Genomic DNA, 18,567 nt, shown 5'->3' with positions numbered 1-18,567 from the left:
TTCTGTGGTGCGTGCGCTCTCCTGCGTGTTCTGTGGTGCGTGCGCTCTCCTGCGTGTTCTGTGGTGCGTGCGCTGTCCTGCTTGTTCTGTGGTGCGTGCGCTCTCCTGCTTGTTCTGTGGTGCGTGCGCTCTCCTGCTTGTTCTGTGGTGCGTGCGCTCTCCTGCGTGTTCTGTGGTGCGTGCGCTCTCCTGCGTGTTCTGTGGTGCGTGCGCTCTCCTGCGTGTTCTGTGGTGCGTGCGCTCTCCTGCGTGTTCTGTGGTGCGTGCGCTCTCCTGCGTGTTCAGTGGTGAGCGTCTTCTGCTGTGTGTTCTGTAGTGAGCGTGCTCTGCTGTGTGTTCTGTAGTGAGCGTCCTCTGCTGCGTGTTCTGTGGTGCGTCCTCTGCTGCGTGTTCTGTGGTGCGTGCGCTCTCCTGCGTGTTCTGTGGTGCGTGCGCTCTCCTGCGTGTTCTGTGGTGCGTGCGCTCTCCTGCGTGTTCTGTGGTGCGTGCGCTCTCCTGCGTGTTCTGTGGTGCGTGCGCTCTCCTGCGTGTTCTGTGGTGCGTGCGCTCTCCTGCGTGTTCTGTGGTGCGTGCGCTCTCCTGCGTGTTCTGTGGTGCGTGCGCTCTCCTGCGTGTTCTGTGGTGCGTGCGCTGTCCTGCTTGTTCTGTGGTGCGTGCGCTCTCCTGCTTGTTCTGTGGTGCGTGCGCTCTCCTGCGTGTTCTGTGGTGCGTGCGCTCTGCTGCGTGTTCTGTGGTGCGTGCGCTCTCCTGCGTGTTCTGTGGTGCATGCGCTCTCCTGCGTGTTCTGTGGTGCGTGCACTCTCCTGCGTGTTCTGTGGTGCGTGCGCTCTCCTGCGTGTTCTGTGGTGCGTGCGCTCTCCTGCGTGTTCTGTGGTGCGTGCGCTCTCCTGCGTGTTCTGTGGTGCGTGCGCTCGCCTAAGTGCAGATAATGCTCTGTGTGTACACAGTAATCAGGTATTAGTAACTATGGTAACAATCACGCTCCATTTCCTGGGGTCTCCATAGCTCCATTCCCCCAGATTCCTCCAGTTTTATGGCGGGGACCCCGCTATGTGGGCGCAGTACTTAGAGCCTTAGTTCTGTGAGAACAGCGTTCCTGGCGGCGTCCCCCGGACACACCCGATACCCCTGGGGTCTGTACTCACCACCCTTATTCTTAAAGTATTCACTATCCTTCCACATGAGGGGGATCCGCAGATCTGAGGAAACAATAAAGAAAGATGGCGGCTGATATAGGTAAAGAGCAGCTGCTGCTAGCGGCAGGAATCAGGTCATCCCACCTACTGCCCACCAACAAACATTACCACACTTCTAGAGATGCGCACACCTTTCAGGCCAGGTTCACACGTTGCGGTTTTTACCGCGAATCCGCGGCATTTTTGACGCTGCGGATTTGCAGCAGTTTTCCATGCGGTGTATAGTACCATGTAAGCCTATGGAAAACCCAATCCACTGTGCACATGCTGCGGAAAAAAACGCGCGGAAACGCTGCGTTATTTATTCCGCAGCATGTCAATTCTTTGTGCGGATCTGCAGCATTTCTGCACCCATTGACTTGCATTGCGTTGGGCACTTCTGCAGCAAAACCGCAGATGTAAAAAGATCTATGGTTTAGCTGCGGGGGAAACACTGTAGATCGGGAGGAGGGAAGAGTGTGGGCGGTGACTGTGTGCGTGTATGTGTGCGCGGGCGGGGTCTGCATGTGTGTGGGTCTGCGGGGGTCTGTGTGGGGCTGCCAGGGGTTTGTGCGGGCTGCCGGGGGTCTTTGCAGGGCTGCCGTGTCTGCCAGGGGTCTGTGCAGGCTGCCGGAAGTTTGTGCAGTCTGCCAGGGGTCTGTGCGGGGCTGTCGGGGTCTGCCGGGGGGGGGGGGGGGGGGAAAGGGGGGTGTGCGCGCAGGCATCGTTCGATGGGGCTACAAGTCCCATCGGCTATTTCTGCTACAGTGGCAGTGATTGACACATTAGCCAATGATGGGAAAGTAGTAGTCCGATCATCCGGCTAATGTGTTGAATGTGGAAAAAAACAAAAAACACAAACATATAACAGTACATATAATAGTACATACAACATCAACATATAACAGAACATACAACATATACATACAGTACATACATTTAGACATACAGTACATATAACAGAGTACATACTCACCATCACCTTGATCCCCAAAGCCAGTGTCACCTGTAAAAAATATTAAAATAACAAACAAACAATACACTCCCTGATCCACAGATACACAATTAAAACGAGTGTCCCATGACGATCTCCCGTGGAGAGCAGTAGCATCAGCTGATGCGACCGCTCTCCAGGAGCTCCAGGAATACAATGACGGAAGGCATCCTTCCGCAATGTATTCCTCCACCACTGTAAAAAATAGTCCCTGGTCTCACTTGTGGCACTGCAGTGTGGGAAAATTCCCAAGCAGCATTGCCATAAAGTGAGACCCTGAACTAAGGTAACCTCTTCAGTGATGCACTGCAGGAGCCAATGTCACTGAAGGTCCTATAGAGCAGTGACATCACGCGATGTCGCTGTTCTATAGGGGAGATCGTCGTGGGACACTCGTTATTAATTGGACTACGGCGGAAAGGTTGTACACGGTTGGTTTATTATTTTTAATTTTTGCAGGCGATCGAGTATTTAAACTATGGTAAAATTAAGAATATTAAAATACTTTTTTCTGGCTGTGTCCTTTTTTTTTTTTAACTCTTTCGCTACTCTAGGATTAATAATGGATAAGCGTCTTATTGACGCCTCTCCATTATTACCGGGTTTAATGTCACCTTACAATAGCAAGGTGACATTAACCCCTTATTACCCCATATCCCACCCCCCCCACAGACATTACCACACTGGAACCTCAGGTCCCAGGTTTATCGGTCCTTATCAGATCATAGCCGTCGTCAATCCCGTAACGTTTCGCCTTGCTTTACCGCCTACTTTTAGGATCCATAATGTGTTCCATCGATCTCTCCTCAAAAATACGTTACTTCTTCAATACCATCACCACTACCCACCATCTCCTGTCATTGTCGAGGACACTTTGATTTTTTGATAGCAAAAATCATGGATTCTCGTTTTGTCTGTCGGTCGCTTCAGTATCTCGTACATTGGAGGGGGTACTGTCCTGAGGAGAGGATGTAGGTACCAGCATCTGATGTCCATGCAGCCAGACTGGTCCAGGCCTTTCATGTGACACACCTCAATAAACCTGGTCGTGAGGTTCCGTATGTTCTTCGTAGAAGGGGGGGGGTACTGTCACAAAGTTTCCACAACAGAGAGGAGCTATAAGAGCGTGGCGTATGATTGCTCCCACTCCTGCGCTGAGAAGCACTTCTTCATTTTTAAATGGTGTTTAACCCCTGTTCTGCCAGAAGAACTAATCAGCCATGTTGGAGAGCCCTGAACTCGCACAGCTAAGCTCAGTTAGCCACTCCCATTCCCCATTCCCTTTATAATCTGGGCTCTGATGCAAATCCTTGTCAGAGCTAGCATTTGCTGAATGGCTTCAGATGAGAGAAGTGTTCATATGAGAAGGAGTGTTGGAGGAGTTATCTGTGACAGTTTGGTTTGTATGTGTAAAAATTCCCTTCTTTTCTCTTTTTTTGTTTTTTTCCCCCTCCTCCACTCCCCGATGCATTTCTCTGTTGTATGTGAGTGAATATTTTGTATGCCTGGAGTTTTCTGTTAACCCTTGTTTGTCGGATTGGTGTACTGCGGTGCCCAATAGCGCCCCCTTCCCTGGGTGGGGAAAGAGAACAGACGGAGGGCTAACTCAGAAGACAGGGTAAGGGTGGAGGCCCCAGCATCTTCACCTTCGGAAGTATCCTGGGGAATAGGGCGAGCTAGGGCACCCCCTAGTGTTAGGGACAAGGAAGGAGCCCCTGGTCCCAGATCATCCGACAGCTGTGTCGTGACACTCCCCCCACAGACATTAGCACACATCCCCCCATAGACATTACTACAGATTCCCCTCCCCCAAAGACATTACCACATTTCTCCCTACAGACATTACCACAGTTCCCCCTACGGACATTACCACAGTTCCCCCTCCCACAGACATTACCACAGATCCCCCTCCCCCACAGACATTACCACATTTCTCCCTACAGACATTACCACAGTTCCCCCTACAGATATTACCACAGTTCCCCTTAAGGTACCGTCACAATTAGCGACGCTGCAGCGATACCGACAACGATCCGGATCGCTGCAGCGTCGCTGTTTGGTCGCTGGAGAGCTGTCACACAGACAGCTCTCTCCAGCGACCAACGATCAGGGGAAAGACTTCGGCATCGTTGAAACTGTCTTCAACGATGCCGAAGTCCCCGGGTAACCAGGGTAAACATTGGGTTACTAAGCACAGGACCGCGCTTAGTAACCCGATGTTTACCCTGGTTACCATCGTTAAAGTAAAAAAAAACAAACGCTACATACTTACCTACCGCTGTCTGTCCCCGGCGCTCTGCTTCTCTGCTCTGGCTGTAAGCACAGCGGCCGGAAAGCAGAGCGGTGACGTCACCGCTCTGCTTTCCGGCTGCCCGCCGCTCACAGCCAGAGCAGAGAAGCCCAGCGCCGGGGACAGACAGCGGTAGGTAAGTATGTAGCGTTTGTTTTTTTTACTTTAACGATGGTAACCAGGGTAAACATCGGGTTACTAAGTGCGGCCCTGCGCTTAGTAACCCGATGTTTACCCTGGTTACCAGCGAAGACATCGCTGAATCGGCGTCACACACGCTGATTCAGCGATGTCAGCGGGACCTCAACGATCAAAAAATGGCCCAGGCAATTCCGACACGACCAGCGATCTCACAGCAGGGGCCTGATCGCTGGTACGTGTCACACATAGCGAGATCGCTACTGAGATCGCTGTTGCGTCACAAAACTTGTGACTCAGCAGCGATCTCGCTAGCGATCTCGCTATGTGTGACGGGGCCTTTACAGACATTACCACAGATCCTCCTACAGACATTACCACAGTTCCCCCTACAGACATTACCACAGATCCCCCTCCCCCACAGACATTACCACATTTCTCCCTACAGACATTACCACACTCCCTCAGACATTACCACACATCCTCCTACAGACATTACCACAGATCTCACCGCAGACATTTACCACACTCCCTCATAGACATTACCACAGTTCCCCCTCCCACAGACATTACCACAGTTCCCCCTACAGATATTACCACAGTTCCCCCTCCCACAGACATTACCACAGATCTCACCGCAGACATTACCACAGATCCTCCCACAGGCACGTAACCATCCCCCATATCCATATACCCACCTGACATTGACAGCTTCCCTTTACAGGGAACACGATCGTCCACAAATCCCCCGATAGAAGGTCTGAGAAGTACAAAACCATAAACGTAAAGATCCTGGAGGCACCACACACAATACTATACTGTATATACTGGAGACACAGCCTCCATATATAATACTGAGGAGCGGTGGTCACACAGATCCCATCTCACAGGCCTCTCACTAAATACAATCTTGGCCGAAAATATTGACGCCCTTGAAATTGTTCAAGAAAATGTAGGATTTCCCCCAGAAAATTATTGAAATTCCACATGTTTTGTTATATACAGGTTTATTTCCTTTTTTTTTGTTGTTGTTCCAAAAACACACAGAGGAAAAAAGGCAAATTGGAAATAATTTCACACAAAACAACAAAAAAGGGCTGGACAAAATATTTGGCAGCCTCAGGTTAATATTTGGTTGCATCCTTTAAAATAACTGCAATCAATCGCGTCCTCTAACCATCCACAAGCTTCTTACACCTCTCACCTGGATTTTGGATGGTTCTCCTCACAAACCGCTCCAGCTCTCTCATATGTGAAGGCATCTTCTCCCAAAAGCAGTTGTAAGATCTTTCCACAGGTCATCAATGGGAATTAGATTCGAATTCATTGCTGCCACGTCAGAACTTTGTTTCCATCCATTTCTGGGAGCATTTTGAAGTATGTTTGGGGTCATTGTTCTGCTGGAAGACCCATGACCTATGACGCAAACCCAGCTTTCTGACCCCGGGCACTACATTGCCACCCAAAATCCTTAGGTAACCTTCAGTGTTATGAAAGGTAATTCAGTACCACAATGGCATAGAGGTCAGCGCACATACAGTGACCTGGCAATAACCCAAAAAACAAGAACGAGCTCTGAGACGTGGGAACTCTGTTGACCGCAATCCCTAATCCTCTCAAACCACACTAAAGGCAGCCGTGGATTGCGCCTAACGCTCCCTATGCAACTCGGCACGGCTTGAGAAACTAGCTAGCCTGAAGATAGAAAATAAGCCTACCTTGCCTCAGAGAAATACCCCAAAGGAAAAGGCAGCCCCCACATATAATGACTGTGAGTTAAGACGAAAAGACAAACGTAGAGATGAAATAGATTTAGCAAAGTGAGGCCCAACTTTCTGAACAGAGCGAGGATAGGAAAGGTAACTTTGCGGTCAACACAAAACCCTACAAAAACCACGCAAAGGGGGCAAAAAGACCCTCCGTACCGAACTAACGGCACGGAGGTACACCCTCTGCGTCCCAGAGCTTCCAGCAAGCAGAAAAAAACAAATTGACAAGCTGGACAGAAAAAAACAGCAAACAAATAGCAAAGAGGAACTTAGCTATGCAGAGCAGCAGGCCACAGGAACGATCCAGGAGGAAACAGGTCCAATACTAGAACATTGACTGGAGGCCAGGATCAAAGCACTAGGTGGAGTTAAATAGAGCAGCACCTAACGACTTCACCACATCACCTGAGGAAGGAAACTCAGAAGCCGCAGTACCACTTTCCTCCACCAACGGAAGCTCACAGAGAGAACCAGCCGAAGTACCACTTGTGACCACAGGAGGGAGCTCTGCCACAGAATTCACAACAGTACCCCCCCTTGAGGAGGGGTCACCGAACCCTCACCAGAGCTCCCAGGACGACCAGGATGAGCCATATGAAAGGCACGAACAAGATCGGGAGCATGGACATCAGAGGCAAAGACCCAGGAATTATCTTCCTGAGCATAACCCTTCCACTTAACCAGACACTGGAGTTTCCGCCTTGAAACACGAGAATCCAAAATCTTCTCCACAATATACTCCAACTCCCCCTCCACCAAAACCGGGGCAGGAGGATCAACAGATGGAACCATAGGTGCCACGTATCTCCGCAACAATGACCTATGGAATACGTTATGTATGGAAAAAGAATCTGGAAGGGTCAGACGAAAAGACACAGGATTAAGAACCTCAGAAATCCTATACGGACCAATAAAACGAGGTTTAAACTTAGGAGAGGAAACCTTCATAGGAATATGACGAGAAGATAACCAAACCAAGTCCCCAACCCGAAGTCGGGGACCCACACAGCGTCTGCGATTAGCGAAACGTTGAGCCTTCTCCTGGGACAAAGTCAAATTGTCCACTACATGAGTCCAAATCTGCTGCAACCTGTCCACCACAGTATCCACACCAGGACAGTCCGAAGACTCAACCTGCCCTGAAGAGAAACGAGGATGGAACCCAGAGTTGCAGAAAAACGGTGAAACCAAGGTAGCCGAGCTGGCCCGATTATTAAGGGCGAACTCAGCCAAAGGCAAAAAGGACACCCAGTCATCCTGATCAGCAGAAACAAAGCATCTCAGATATGTTTCCAAGGTCTGATTGGTTCGTTCGGTCTGGCCATTAGTCTGAGGATGGAAAGCCGAGGAAAAAGACAAGTCAATGCCCATCCTACCACAAAAGGCTCGCCAAAACCTCGAAACAAACTGGGAACCTCTGTCAGAAACGATATTCTCTGGAATGCCATGTAAACGAACCACATGCTGGAAAAACAATGGCACCAAATCAGAGGAGGAAGGCAATTTAGACAAGGGTACCAAATGGACCATCTTAGAGAAGCGATCACAGACCACCCAAATGACTTACATCTTTTGAGAGACGGGAAGATCTGAAATAAAATCCATAGAGATATGTGTCCAAGGCCTCTTCGGGACCGGCAAGGGCAAAAGCAACCCACTGGCACGAGAACAGCAGGGCTTAGCCCGAGCACAAATCCCACAGGACTGCACAAAAGTACGCACATCCCGCGACAGAGATGGCCACCAAAAGGATCTAGCCACTAACTCTCTGGTACCAAAGATTCCAGGATGACCAGCCAACACCGAACAATGAACCTCAGAGATAACTTTATTCGTCCACCTATCAGGGACAAACAGTTTCTCCGCTGGGCAACGATCAGGTTTATTAGCCTGAAATTTTTGCAGCACCCGCCGCAAATCAGGGGAGATGGCAGACACAATTACTCCCTCTTTGAGGATACCCGCCGGCTCAGATACACTCGGAGAGTCGGGCACAAAACTCCTAGACAGAGCATCCGCCTTCACATTTTTAGAGCCCGGAAGGTATGAAATCACAAAGTCAAAACGGGCAAAAAACAACGACCAACGAGCTTGTCTAGGATTCAACCGCTTGGCGGACTCGAGATAAGTCAAGTTCTTATGATCAGTCAAGACTACCACGCGATGCTTAGCTCCTTCAAGCCAATGACGCCACTCCTCGAATGCCCACTTCATGGCCAGCAACTCACGATTGCCCACATCATAATTTCGCTCAGCAGGCGAAAACTTCCTGGAAAAGAAGGCGCATGGTTTCATCACCGAGCAATCAGAACTTCTCTGCGACAAAACAGCCCCTGCTCCAATCTCAGAAGCATCAACCTCGACCTGGAACGGAAGCGAAACATCTGGTTGACACAACACAGGGGCAGAAGAAAAACGACGCTTCAACTCTTGAAAAGCTTCCACCGCAGCAGAAGACCAATTGACCAAATCAGCACCTTTCTTGGTCAAATCGGTCAATGGTTTAGCAATACTAGAAAAATTGCAGATGAAGCGACGATAAAAATTAGCAAAGCCCAGGAACTTTTGCAGACTTTTCAGAGTCCAATTATGGATGGCTTGGACCTTAACAGGGTCCATCTCGATAGTAGAAGTGGAAAAGATGAACCCCAAAAATGAAACCTTCTGGACACCAGAGACACTTAGATCCCTTCACAAACAAAGAATTAGCACGCAGGACCTGAAACACCGTTCTGACCTGCTTCACATGAGACTCCCAATCATCCGAGAAGATCAAAATGTCATCTAAGTACACAATCAGGAATTTATCCAGGTACTCTCGGAAGATGTCATGCATAAAGGACTGAAACACTGATGGAGCATTGGCAAGTCCGAATGGCATTACTAGATACTCAAAATGGCCCTCGGGCGTATTAAATGCAGTTTTCCACTCATCGCCACGCTTAATTCGCACAAGATTATACGCACCACGAAGATCTATCTTGGTGAACCAACTAGCCCCCTTAATCCGAGCAAACAAATCAGATAACAATGGCAAGGGGTACTGAAATTTAACCGTGATCTTATTTAGAAGGCGGTAATCTATACAAGGTCTCAGTGAACCATCCTTCTTGGCTACAAAAAAGAACCCTGCTCCTAATGGCGACGATGACGGGCGAATATGCCCCTTCTCCAAAGACTCCTTCACATAACTCCGCATAGCGGCGTGCTCAGGCACAGATAAATTAAACAGTCGACCTTTTGGGAATTTACTACCAGGAATCAAATCGATAGCACAATCACAATCCCTATGCGGAGGTAGGGCATCGGACTTGGGCTCATCAAATAAATCCCGGTAATCAGACAAGAACTCAGGAACTTCAGAAGGGGTGGATGACGAAATAGTCAGAAATGGGACATCACCATGTACCCCCTGACAACCCCAGCTGGACACAGACATGGATTTCCAATCTAATACTGGATTATGGACTTGTAGCCATGGCAACCCCAACACGACCACATCATGCAGATTATGCAACACCAGAAAGCGAATAACCTCCTGATGTGCAGGAGCCATGCACATGGTCAGCTGGGTCCAGTACTGAGGCTTATTCTTGGCCAAAGGCGTAGCATCAATTCCTCTCAATGGAATAGGACACTGCAAGGGCTCCAAGAAAAACCCACAACGCCTAGCATACTCCAAGTCCATCAAATTCAGAGCAGCGCCTGAGTCCACAAATGCCATGACAGAATACGATGACAAAGAGCAGATCAAGGTAACAGACAGAGAAATTTTGACTGTACCGTACCAATGGTGGCAGACCTAGCGAACCGCTTAGTGCGCTTAGGACAATCAGAGATAGCATGAGTGGAATCACCACAGTAGAAACACAGCCCATTCAGACGTCTGTGTTCTTGCCGTTCAACTCTGGTCAAAGTCCTATCGCACTGCTTAGGCTCAGGTTTAAGCTCAGGTAATACCGCCAAATGGTGCACAGATTTACGCTCGCGCAAGCATCGACCGATCTGAATGGCCAAAGACATAGACTCATTCAGACCAGCAGGCATAGGAAATCCCACCATGACATCCTTAAGGGCTTCAGAGAGACCTTTTCTGAAAATAGCTGCGAGCGCACCTTCATTCCACTGAGTGAGTACGGACCACTTTCTAAATTTCTGACAATATACCTCTATTTCATCCTGACCCTGACACAGAGCCAGCAAATTCTTCTCTGCCTGATCCTCAGAATTAGGCTCATCGTATAGCAATCCGAGCGCCAGGAAAAATGCATCGATATTACTTAATGCAGGATCTCCTGACGCAAGGGAAAATGCCCAGTCCTGAGGGTCGCCACGCAAAAAAGAAATAACGATCCTAACTTGTTGAACTGGGTCACCAGAGGAGCGAGGGTTCAAAGCCAGAAATAGTTTGCAATTATTTTTGAAACTCAGAAATTTAGTTCTATCTCCAAAAAACAAATCAGGAATAGGGATTCTCGGTTCTAACATAGAATTCTGAACCACAAAGTCTTGAATACTTTGTACTCTTGCCGTGAGCTGATCCACACATGAAGACAGACCTTTAATGTCCATTGCTACACCTGTGTCCTGAACCACCCAAATGTCTAGGGGAAAAAAAAGGCAAAACACAGTGCAAAGAAAAAAAAATGGTCTCAGAACTTCTTTTTTCCCTCTATTGGGAATCATTAGTACTTTGGGCCTCCAGTACTGTTATGAAAGGTAATTCAGTACCACAATGGCATAGAGGTCAGCGCACATACAGTGACCTGGCAATAACCCAAAAAACAAGAACAAGCTCTGAGACGTGGGAACTCTGTTGACCGCAATCCCTAATCCTCTCAAACCACACTAGAGGCAGCCGTGGATTGCGCCTAACGCTCCCTATGCAACTCGGCACGGCCTGAGAAACTAGCTAGCCTGAAGATAGAAAATAAGCCTACCTTGCCTCAGAGAAATACCCCAAAGGAAAAGGCAGCCCCCACATATAATGACTGTGAGTTAAGACGAAAAGACAAACGTAGAGATGAAATAGATTTAGCAAAGTGAGGCCCAACTTTCTGAACAGAGCGAGGATAGGAAAGGTAACTTTGCGGTCAACACAAAACCCTACAAAAACCACGCAAAGGGGGCAAAAAGACCCTCCGTACCGAACTAACGGCACGGAGGTACACCCTCTGCGTCCCAGAGCTTCCAGCAAGCAGAAAAAAACAAATTGACAAGCTGGACAGAAAAAAACAGCAAACAAATAGCAAAGAGGAACTTAGCTATGCAGAGCAGCAGGCCACAGGAACGATCCAAGAGGAAACAGGTCCAATACTAGAACATTGACTGGAGGCCAGGATCAAAGCACTAGGTGGAGTTAAATAGAGCAGCACCTAACGACTTCACTACATCACCTGAGGAAGGAAACTCAGAAGCCGCAGTACCACTTTCCTCCACCAACGGAAGCTCACAGAGAGAACCAGCCGAAGTACCACTTGTGACCACAGGAGGGAGCTCTGCCACAGAATTCACAACACTTCAGATTTCATTATGCCTTGTACACAGTCAAAGGATATGATGGCTAAGCCCTCAACTTAAAGGTTAGAATGGCGGTGCTAGTGAAAGGGGCCAATAGTCCCATAAACAATAGTTCAAAAAAATCACTGCACACGTACTATTGTACACAGTCAAAGCAACCAGTGCCAGAGGCAGCAAAACATCTCCATAACATGTGACCCTTCACCATATCTGACTGTAGATACTGTGTTCTTTTTTTTAAGGACGCCTCAACCCAACAGGATTAACCCCACAGTCACCTGATCCCCAGGTTTACGGAAAATGCAGCACGATGATGACTGAAATAACGTAGGCTACATACAGTCCAGATCTGAACGTTTATTTCCATGCGTACATTTGCCAAAGGATGGTAATCTCTTTGAGGAACAGACAACAGAGGCGTCCCCCTCCCGTGTCCCCAAATAAATACCCTCAGGATATTCAGGGGGAACCACCACCTTCCATCTATCCCTCCTCCCGAGAGGACACCGAGACTCAGAGTTTACCTGAGGTGAGGGTAGAGTCTTGCCCCCTATTCAATGGTAGCACCTTAGCTGCATCCACCAGAGAAGAAGTGGTAGAAGGATGGAAGAGACCGTAGCTCCCGGGCAACAGACTTTAGAAGACTTGTCCCAACTAACTACTTCTCTGGACCGCCAATCTATGACCGGATTGTATCTCTTCAGCCAGGGAAGGCCTAAGACGATTGGACTTGGCATACCATCCTAGACATAGCACGACAGGGACTATTCATGAAGAGGTCCTATGCGCAAGTTAATAATGTCTACGACTTGGGTCGAACTCCTCTGGCTGAGAGGAACAGATTCAATTGCGTGAATGGAAATGGGTCTCGCTAGCGTCCTACCAATCAGACCAAAGCGAGAATCCACCAAATTGACCCCCAGCTCCACTATCCACAAGAATCGGTACAGTCTCCGTCTCCCCACCCACCGCCACTTCAGGTGAAATGGAAAACTGAGACGTGAAGGTGGAGAAAATGTACACAAACTGGTCGCCTCCATCCTCACGACCAGGGGAACGCGGCTTTTCTGATGATGTATATACTTTGGCGTGAGCTGGGCAGACATTGATGTAATGATCAGTCAGACAACTGAAAAATCAAGCCCCCGTCCCACGGTGAACCACAGGCAATCTAGTTTGAGAGGAGACTCCTCTCACCTGCATGGGTTCGGACATTTAGTACAAATAATTAGGTACACCACATTAGAAGTGACGCAGCTGAAAGTTCCTTGGATCTTTTAGTCCTGATGTGAATTGGGGTCTTTATCTTGTCCGTGGTCATTATAAATAGACAGGTTTTACAGCCATTGTTCTTTAGGCACTAATCCCACTGAATGGATGGGGATAGTAGACCCAGCGGAGCTGTCATCACAGGGGGTCTCACATGCAGTCCCAGGAGTTGAGGCCTGAGGTAGATACCTCCACCTATCTTTAGATGCTGTGACTGTAGATTATACCAGCGGGAGATACAAAAGCTGGGAGCCAACCAAGAGTTGTGAGGCAGTGGCTATAGCTTGGCACAGGGGCAGTAGAACTATCGGCCCCAGGATGGGATCTTGTGGACTGGGGACACTGCATTGGTGACCATCAACCCGGAATTGCTATAATACCATGGACATAAGGAACAAAAAATAGTTGCATTGTTAACCTGACTAGATGATTACAACCCACAACCTCAGATTTTCACAGGCATCAAGAGTTTTGTCTGGCCCATTTTTGGGGTTTTGCGTTAAACTATATCCAATTTGCCATATATTTTCTATTCTTTTTGTGTTGTTCCAATACACATAAAGGAAATAAACCTGTGTATAACAAAACATGGGGATTGCAATAATTTACTGGGAGAAATACTTCATTTTCTGGAACAGTTTCAGGGTTGCCAACACTTTCAGCCATGACTGTACTTTACTGGAGGGCGTCCATATGTAATACTTAGGAGCGGAAGTCACCCGTACGGGTCCTCCCTTACCTGCGTGCGCTGTGTTGTAGGACCTGCTCCTCCTTGCGATGCTGCAGCTCAGATAGGTAGGTCATGATGCGGCTGTTGCAGACCAGCAGACTCTTGGCTGCCTCCAGAGCTTGCTCTTTCTGAGTACAGGCTCCCAGAAGCTTCACCGCTCCCTCACGGATCCGGACCTCATGGTCGATGCGTTTCTGGATGTCGGTGTCCTGTAAGAAAGCACAGTGGGCATCAGAGAAGTATGCATGGCGCCATGTACCCGTGCCCTGGCCACACACTCGCCCACCCCCGGCCACAGACTAGCGCCTCCAGCCACACATTCATACCCACCTCAGATGGCATCCCCCAGACACAGACACTCATCCCCAGGTAAAAGACTTGTGCCCCACTACCAATGACTATCAGCCCCCTTGCCACACACCCGCCTCTCCAGGCCACGCACCCACCTCTCCCGGCCACGCACCCGCCTCTCCCGGCCACGCACCCGCCTCTCCCGGCCACGCACCTGCCTCTCCCGGCCACGCACCCGACTCTCCTGGCCACGCACTCGCCTCTCCTGGCCACGTACCCGCCCCTCCTGGCCACGCACCCGCCTCTCCTGGCCACGCACCCGCCTCTCCTGGCCACGCACTCGCCTCTCCTGGCCACGCACCCGCCCCTCCTGGCCACGCACCCGCCTCTCCTGGCCACGCACCCGCCTCTCCTGGCCACACACTCGCCTCTCCTGGCCACACACTCGCCTCTCCTGGCCACACACCCCCCTCTCCTGGCCACAGACCGGCACCGTAGACAGGAACACATGTCCATGCGTGAGTCATGGACATCCTCCAGCCCTTTTGCTAGCACATTACATAGGTCTGATCCCACCATTCCTGATACTCCAGTGTTTCCAGAAACCCCTATGTGACCCCTGTAAGTGGTCAGAGAGGATGGAGGGGCTTAGGTTGTAAGTGGTCAGAGAGGACGGAGGGGCTCAGGCTGTAAGTGGTCAGAGAGGATGGAGGGGCTCAGGCTGTAAGTGGTCAGAGAGGATGGAGGGGCTCAGGCTGTAAGTGGTCAGAGAGGACGGTGGGGGCTCAGGCTGTAAGTTGTTGGAGGGAGAGGAGAACGCAGGCTGTAAGTTGTTGGAGGGAGAGGAGAACGCAGGCTGTAAGTTGTCGGAGAGGGAGGAGGGGACGCAGGCTGTAAGTTGTCGGAGAGGGAGGAGGAAGAGGGGACACAGGCTGTAAGTTGTTGGAGAGGGAGGAAGGGACACAGGCTGTAAGTTACATAGTAACATAGTAACATAGTTAGTAAGGCCGAAAAAAGACATTTGTCCATCCAGTTCAGCCTATATTCCATCATAATAAATCCCCAGATCTACGTCCTTCTACAGAACCTAATAATTGTATGATACAATATTGTTCTGCTCCAGGAAGACATCCAGGCCTCTCTTGAACCCCTCGACTGAGTTCGCCATCACCACCTCCTCAGGCAAGCAATTCCAGATTCTCACGGCCCTAACAGTAAAGAACCCTCTTCTATGTTGGTGGAAAAACCTTCTCTCCTCCAGACGCAAAGAATGCCCCCTTGTGCCCGTCACCTTCCTTGGTATAAACAGATCCTCAGCGAGATATTTGTATTGTCCCCTTATATACTTATACATGGTTATTAGATCGCCCCTCAGTCGTCTTTTTTCTAGACTAAATAATCCTAATTTCGCTAATCTATCTGGGTATTGTAGTTCTCCCATCCCCTTTATTAATTTTGTTGCCCTCCTTTGTACTCTCTCTAGTTCCATTATATCCTTCCTGAGCACCGGTGCCCAAAACTGGACACAGTACTCCATGTGCGGTCTAACTAGGGATTTGTACAGAGGCAGTATAATGCTCTCATCATGTGTATCCAGACCTCTTTTAATGCACCCCATGATCCTGTTTGCCTTGGCAGCTGCTGCCTGGCACTGGCTGCTCCAGGTAAGTTTATCATTAACTAGGATCCCCAAGTCCTTCTCCCTGTCAGATTTACCCAGTGGTTTCCCATTCAGTGTGTAATGGTGACATTGATTCCTTCTTCCCATGTGTATAACCTTACATTTATCATTGTTAAACCTCATCTGCCACCTTTCAGCCCAAGTTTCCAACTTATCCAGATCCATCTGTAGCAGAATACTATCTTCTCTTGTATTAACTGCTTTACATAGTTTTGTATCATCTGCAAATATCAATATTTTACTGTGTAAACCTTCTACCAGATCATTAATGAATATGTTGAAGAGAACAGGTCCCAATACTGACCCCTGCGGTACCCCACTGGTCACAGCGACCCAGTTAGAGACTATACCATTTATAACCACCCTCTGCTTTCTATCACTAAGCCAGTTACTAACCCATTTACACACATTTTCCCCCAGACCAAGCATTCTCATTTTGTGTACCAACCTCTTGTGCGGCACGGTATCAAACGCTTTGGAAAAATCGAGATATACCACGTCCAATGACTCACCGTGGTCCAGCCTATAGCTTACCTCTTCATAAAAACTGATTAGATTGGTTTGACAGGAGCGATTTCTCATAAACCCATGCTGATATGGAGTTAAACAGTTATTCTCATTGAGATAATCCAGAATAACATCCCTCAGAAACCCTTCAAATATTTTACCAACAATAGAGGTTAGACTTACTGGCCTATAATTTCCAGGTTCACTTTTAGAGCCCTTTTTGAATATTGGCACCACATTTGCTATGCGCCAGTCCTGCGGAACAGATCCTGTCGCTATAGAGTCCCTAAAAATAAGAAATAATGGTTTATCTATTACATTACTTAGTTCTCTTAGTACTCGTGGGTGTATGCCATCCGGACCCGGAGATTTATCTATTTTAATCTTATTTAGCCGATTTCGCACCTCTTCTTGGGTTAGATTGGTGACCCTTAATATAGGGTTTTCATTGTTTCTTGGGATTTCACCTAGCATTTCATTTTCCACCGTGAATACCGTGGAGAAGAAGGTGTTTAATATGTTAGCTTTTTCCTCGTCATCTACAACCATTCTTTCCTCATTATTTTTTAATGGGCCTACATTTTCAGTTTTTATTCTTTTACTATTGATATAGTTGAAGAACAGTTTGGGATTAGTTTTACTCTCCTTAGCAATGTGCTTCTCTGTTTCCTTTTTGGCAGCTTTAATTAGTTTTTTAGATAAAGTATTTTTCTCCCTATAGTTTTTTAGAGCTTCAATGGTGCCATCCTGCTTTAGTAGTGCAAATGCTTTCTTTTTACTGTTAATTGCCTGTCTTACTTCTTTGTTTAGCCACATTGGGTTTTTCCTATTTCTAGTCCTTTTATTCCCACAAGGTATAAACCGCTTACACTGCCTATTTAGGATGTTCTTAAACATTTCCCATTTATTATCTGTATTCTTATTTCTGAGGATATTGTCCCAGTCTACCAGATTAAGGGCATCTCTAAGCTGGTCAAACTTTGCCTTCCTAAAGTTCAGTGTTTTTGTGACTCCCTGACAAGTCCCCCTAGTGAAAGACAGGTGAAACTGTACAATATTGTGGTCGCTATTTCCTAGATGCCCGACCACCTGCAGATTTGTTATTCTGTCAGGTCTATTAGATAGTATTAGGTCTAAAAGTGCTGCTCCTCTGGTTGGATTCTGCACCAATTGTGAAAGATAATTTTTCTTGGTTATTAGCAGAAACCTGTTGCCTTTATGGGTTTCACAGGTTTCTGTTTCCCAGTTAATATCCGGGTAGTTAAAGTCCCCCATAACCAGGACCTCATTATGGGTTGCAGCTTCATCTATCTGCTTTAGAAGTAGACTTTCCATGGTTTCTGTTATATTTGGGGGTTTGTAACAGACCCCAATGAGAATTTTGTTACCATTTTTCCCTCCATGAATTTCGACCTATATGGACTCGACATCCTCATTTCCTTCGCTAATATCCTCCCTTAAAGTGGACTTTAGACAAGACTTTACATAGAGACAAACCCCTCCTCCTCTCCGATTTTTACGATCCTTTCTAAACAGACTGTAACCCTGTAAGTTAACTGCCCAGTCATAGCTTTCATCTAACCATGTCTCGGTTATTCCCACTATGTCAAAGTTACCTGTAGATATTTCTGCTTCTAGTTCTTCCATCTTGTTTGTCAGGCTTCTGGCGTTTGCGAGCATGCAGTTTAGAGGATTTTGTTTTGTTCCAATCTCCTCGCTGTGGATTGTTTTAGAAATGTTCTTACCTCCCATCTGAGTATGTTTTCCTGGGTCTTCTTTGTTCAAGTCTAATGTTTTTCTTCCCGTCCCCTCTTCTTCTAGTTTAACGCCCTCCTGATGAGTGTAGCGAGTCTTCTGGCGAATGTGTGTTTCCCAGGTTTGTTGAGGTGTAGTCCATCTCTGGCGAGGAGCCCATCGTACCAGTAATTCACACCGTGGTCCAGGAATCCGAATCCTTGTTGTCTGCACCATCGTCTTAGCCAGTTGTTTGCATCAAGGATCCTGTTCCATCTCCTGGTGCCATGCCCGTCTACTGGAAGGATAGAAGAAAAAACTACCTGTGCATCCAGTTCCTTTACTTTCTTCCCCAACTCTTCAAAGTCTTTGCAGATTGTCGGTAGGTCCTTCCTTGCTGTGTCATTGGTGCCAACATGTATCAGAAGAAATGGGTGGACGTCCTTGGAGCTGAAGAGCTTTGGTATCC

At 48.1% G+C, this 18,567-nt stretch overlaps 1 protein-coding gene across 4 annotated transcripts in view; it reads right to left on the bottom strand.

Moving 5' to 3' along the window:
- RTKN (rhotekin) overlaps window positions 1-18,567 on the bottom strand; it is a 149,241-nt gene that overhangs the window by 42,903 nt on the left and 87,771 nt on the right. For all 4 annotated transcript variants that reach the window (XM_069745013.1, XM_069745010.1, XM_069745012.1 and 1 more), the window contains 3 exons: window positions 13,895-14,094; window positions 5,296-5,357; window positions 1,146-1,199 (listed from right to left, as the gene is read on the bottom strand). In XM_069745013.1, the coding sequence (XP_069601114.1) occupies window positions 1,146-1,199; window positions 5,296-5,357; window positions 13,895-14,094 (316 nt within the window). The remainder of the gene's footprint in view (window positions 1-1,145; window positions 1,200-5,295; window positions 5,358-13,894; window positions 14,095-18,567) is intronic.

The sequence above is a fragment of the Ranitomeya imitator genome, chromosome 1 (genome assembly GCF_032444005.1).
Source record: "Ranitomeya imitator isolate aRanImi1 chromosome 1, aRanImi1.pri, whole genome shotgun sequence".
Taxonomy (NCBI): domain Eukaryota; kingdom Metazoa; phylum Chordata; class Amphibia; order Anura; family Dendrobatidae; genus Ranitomeya; species Ranitomeya imitator.
This window is presented reverse-complemented; position numbering and strand designations above follow the sequence as displayed.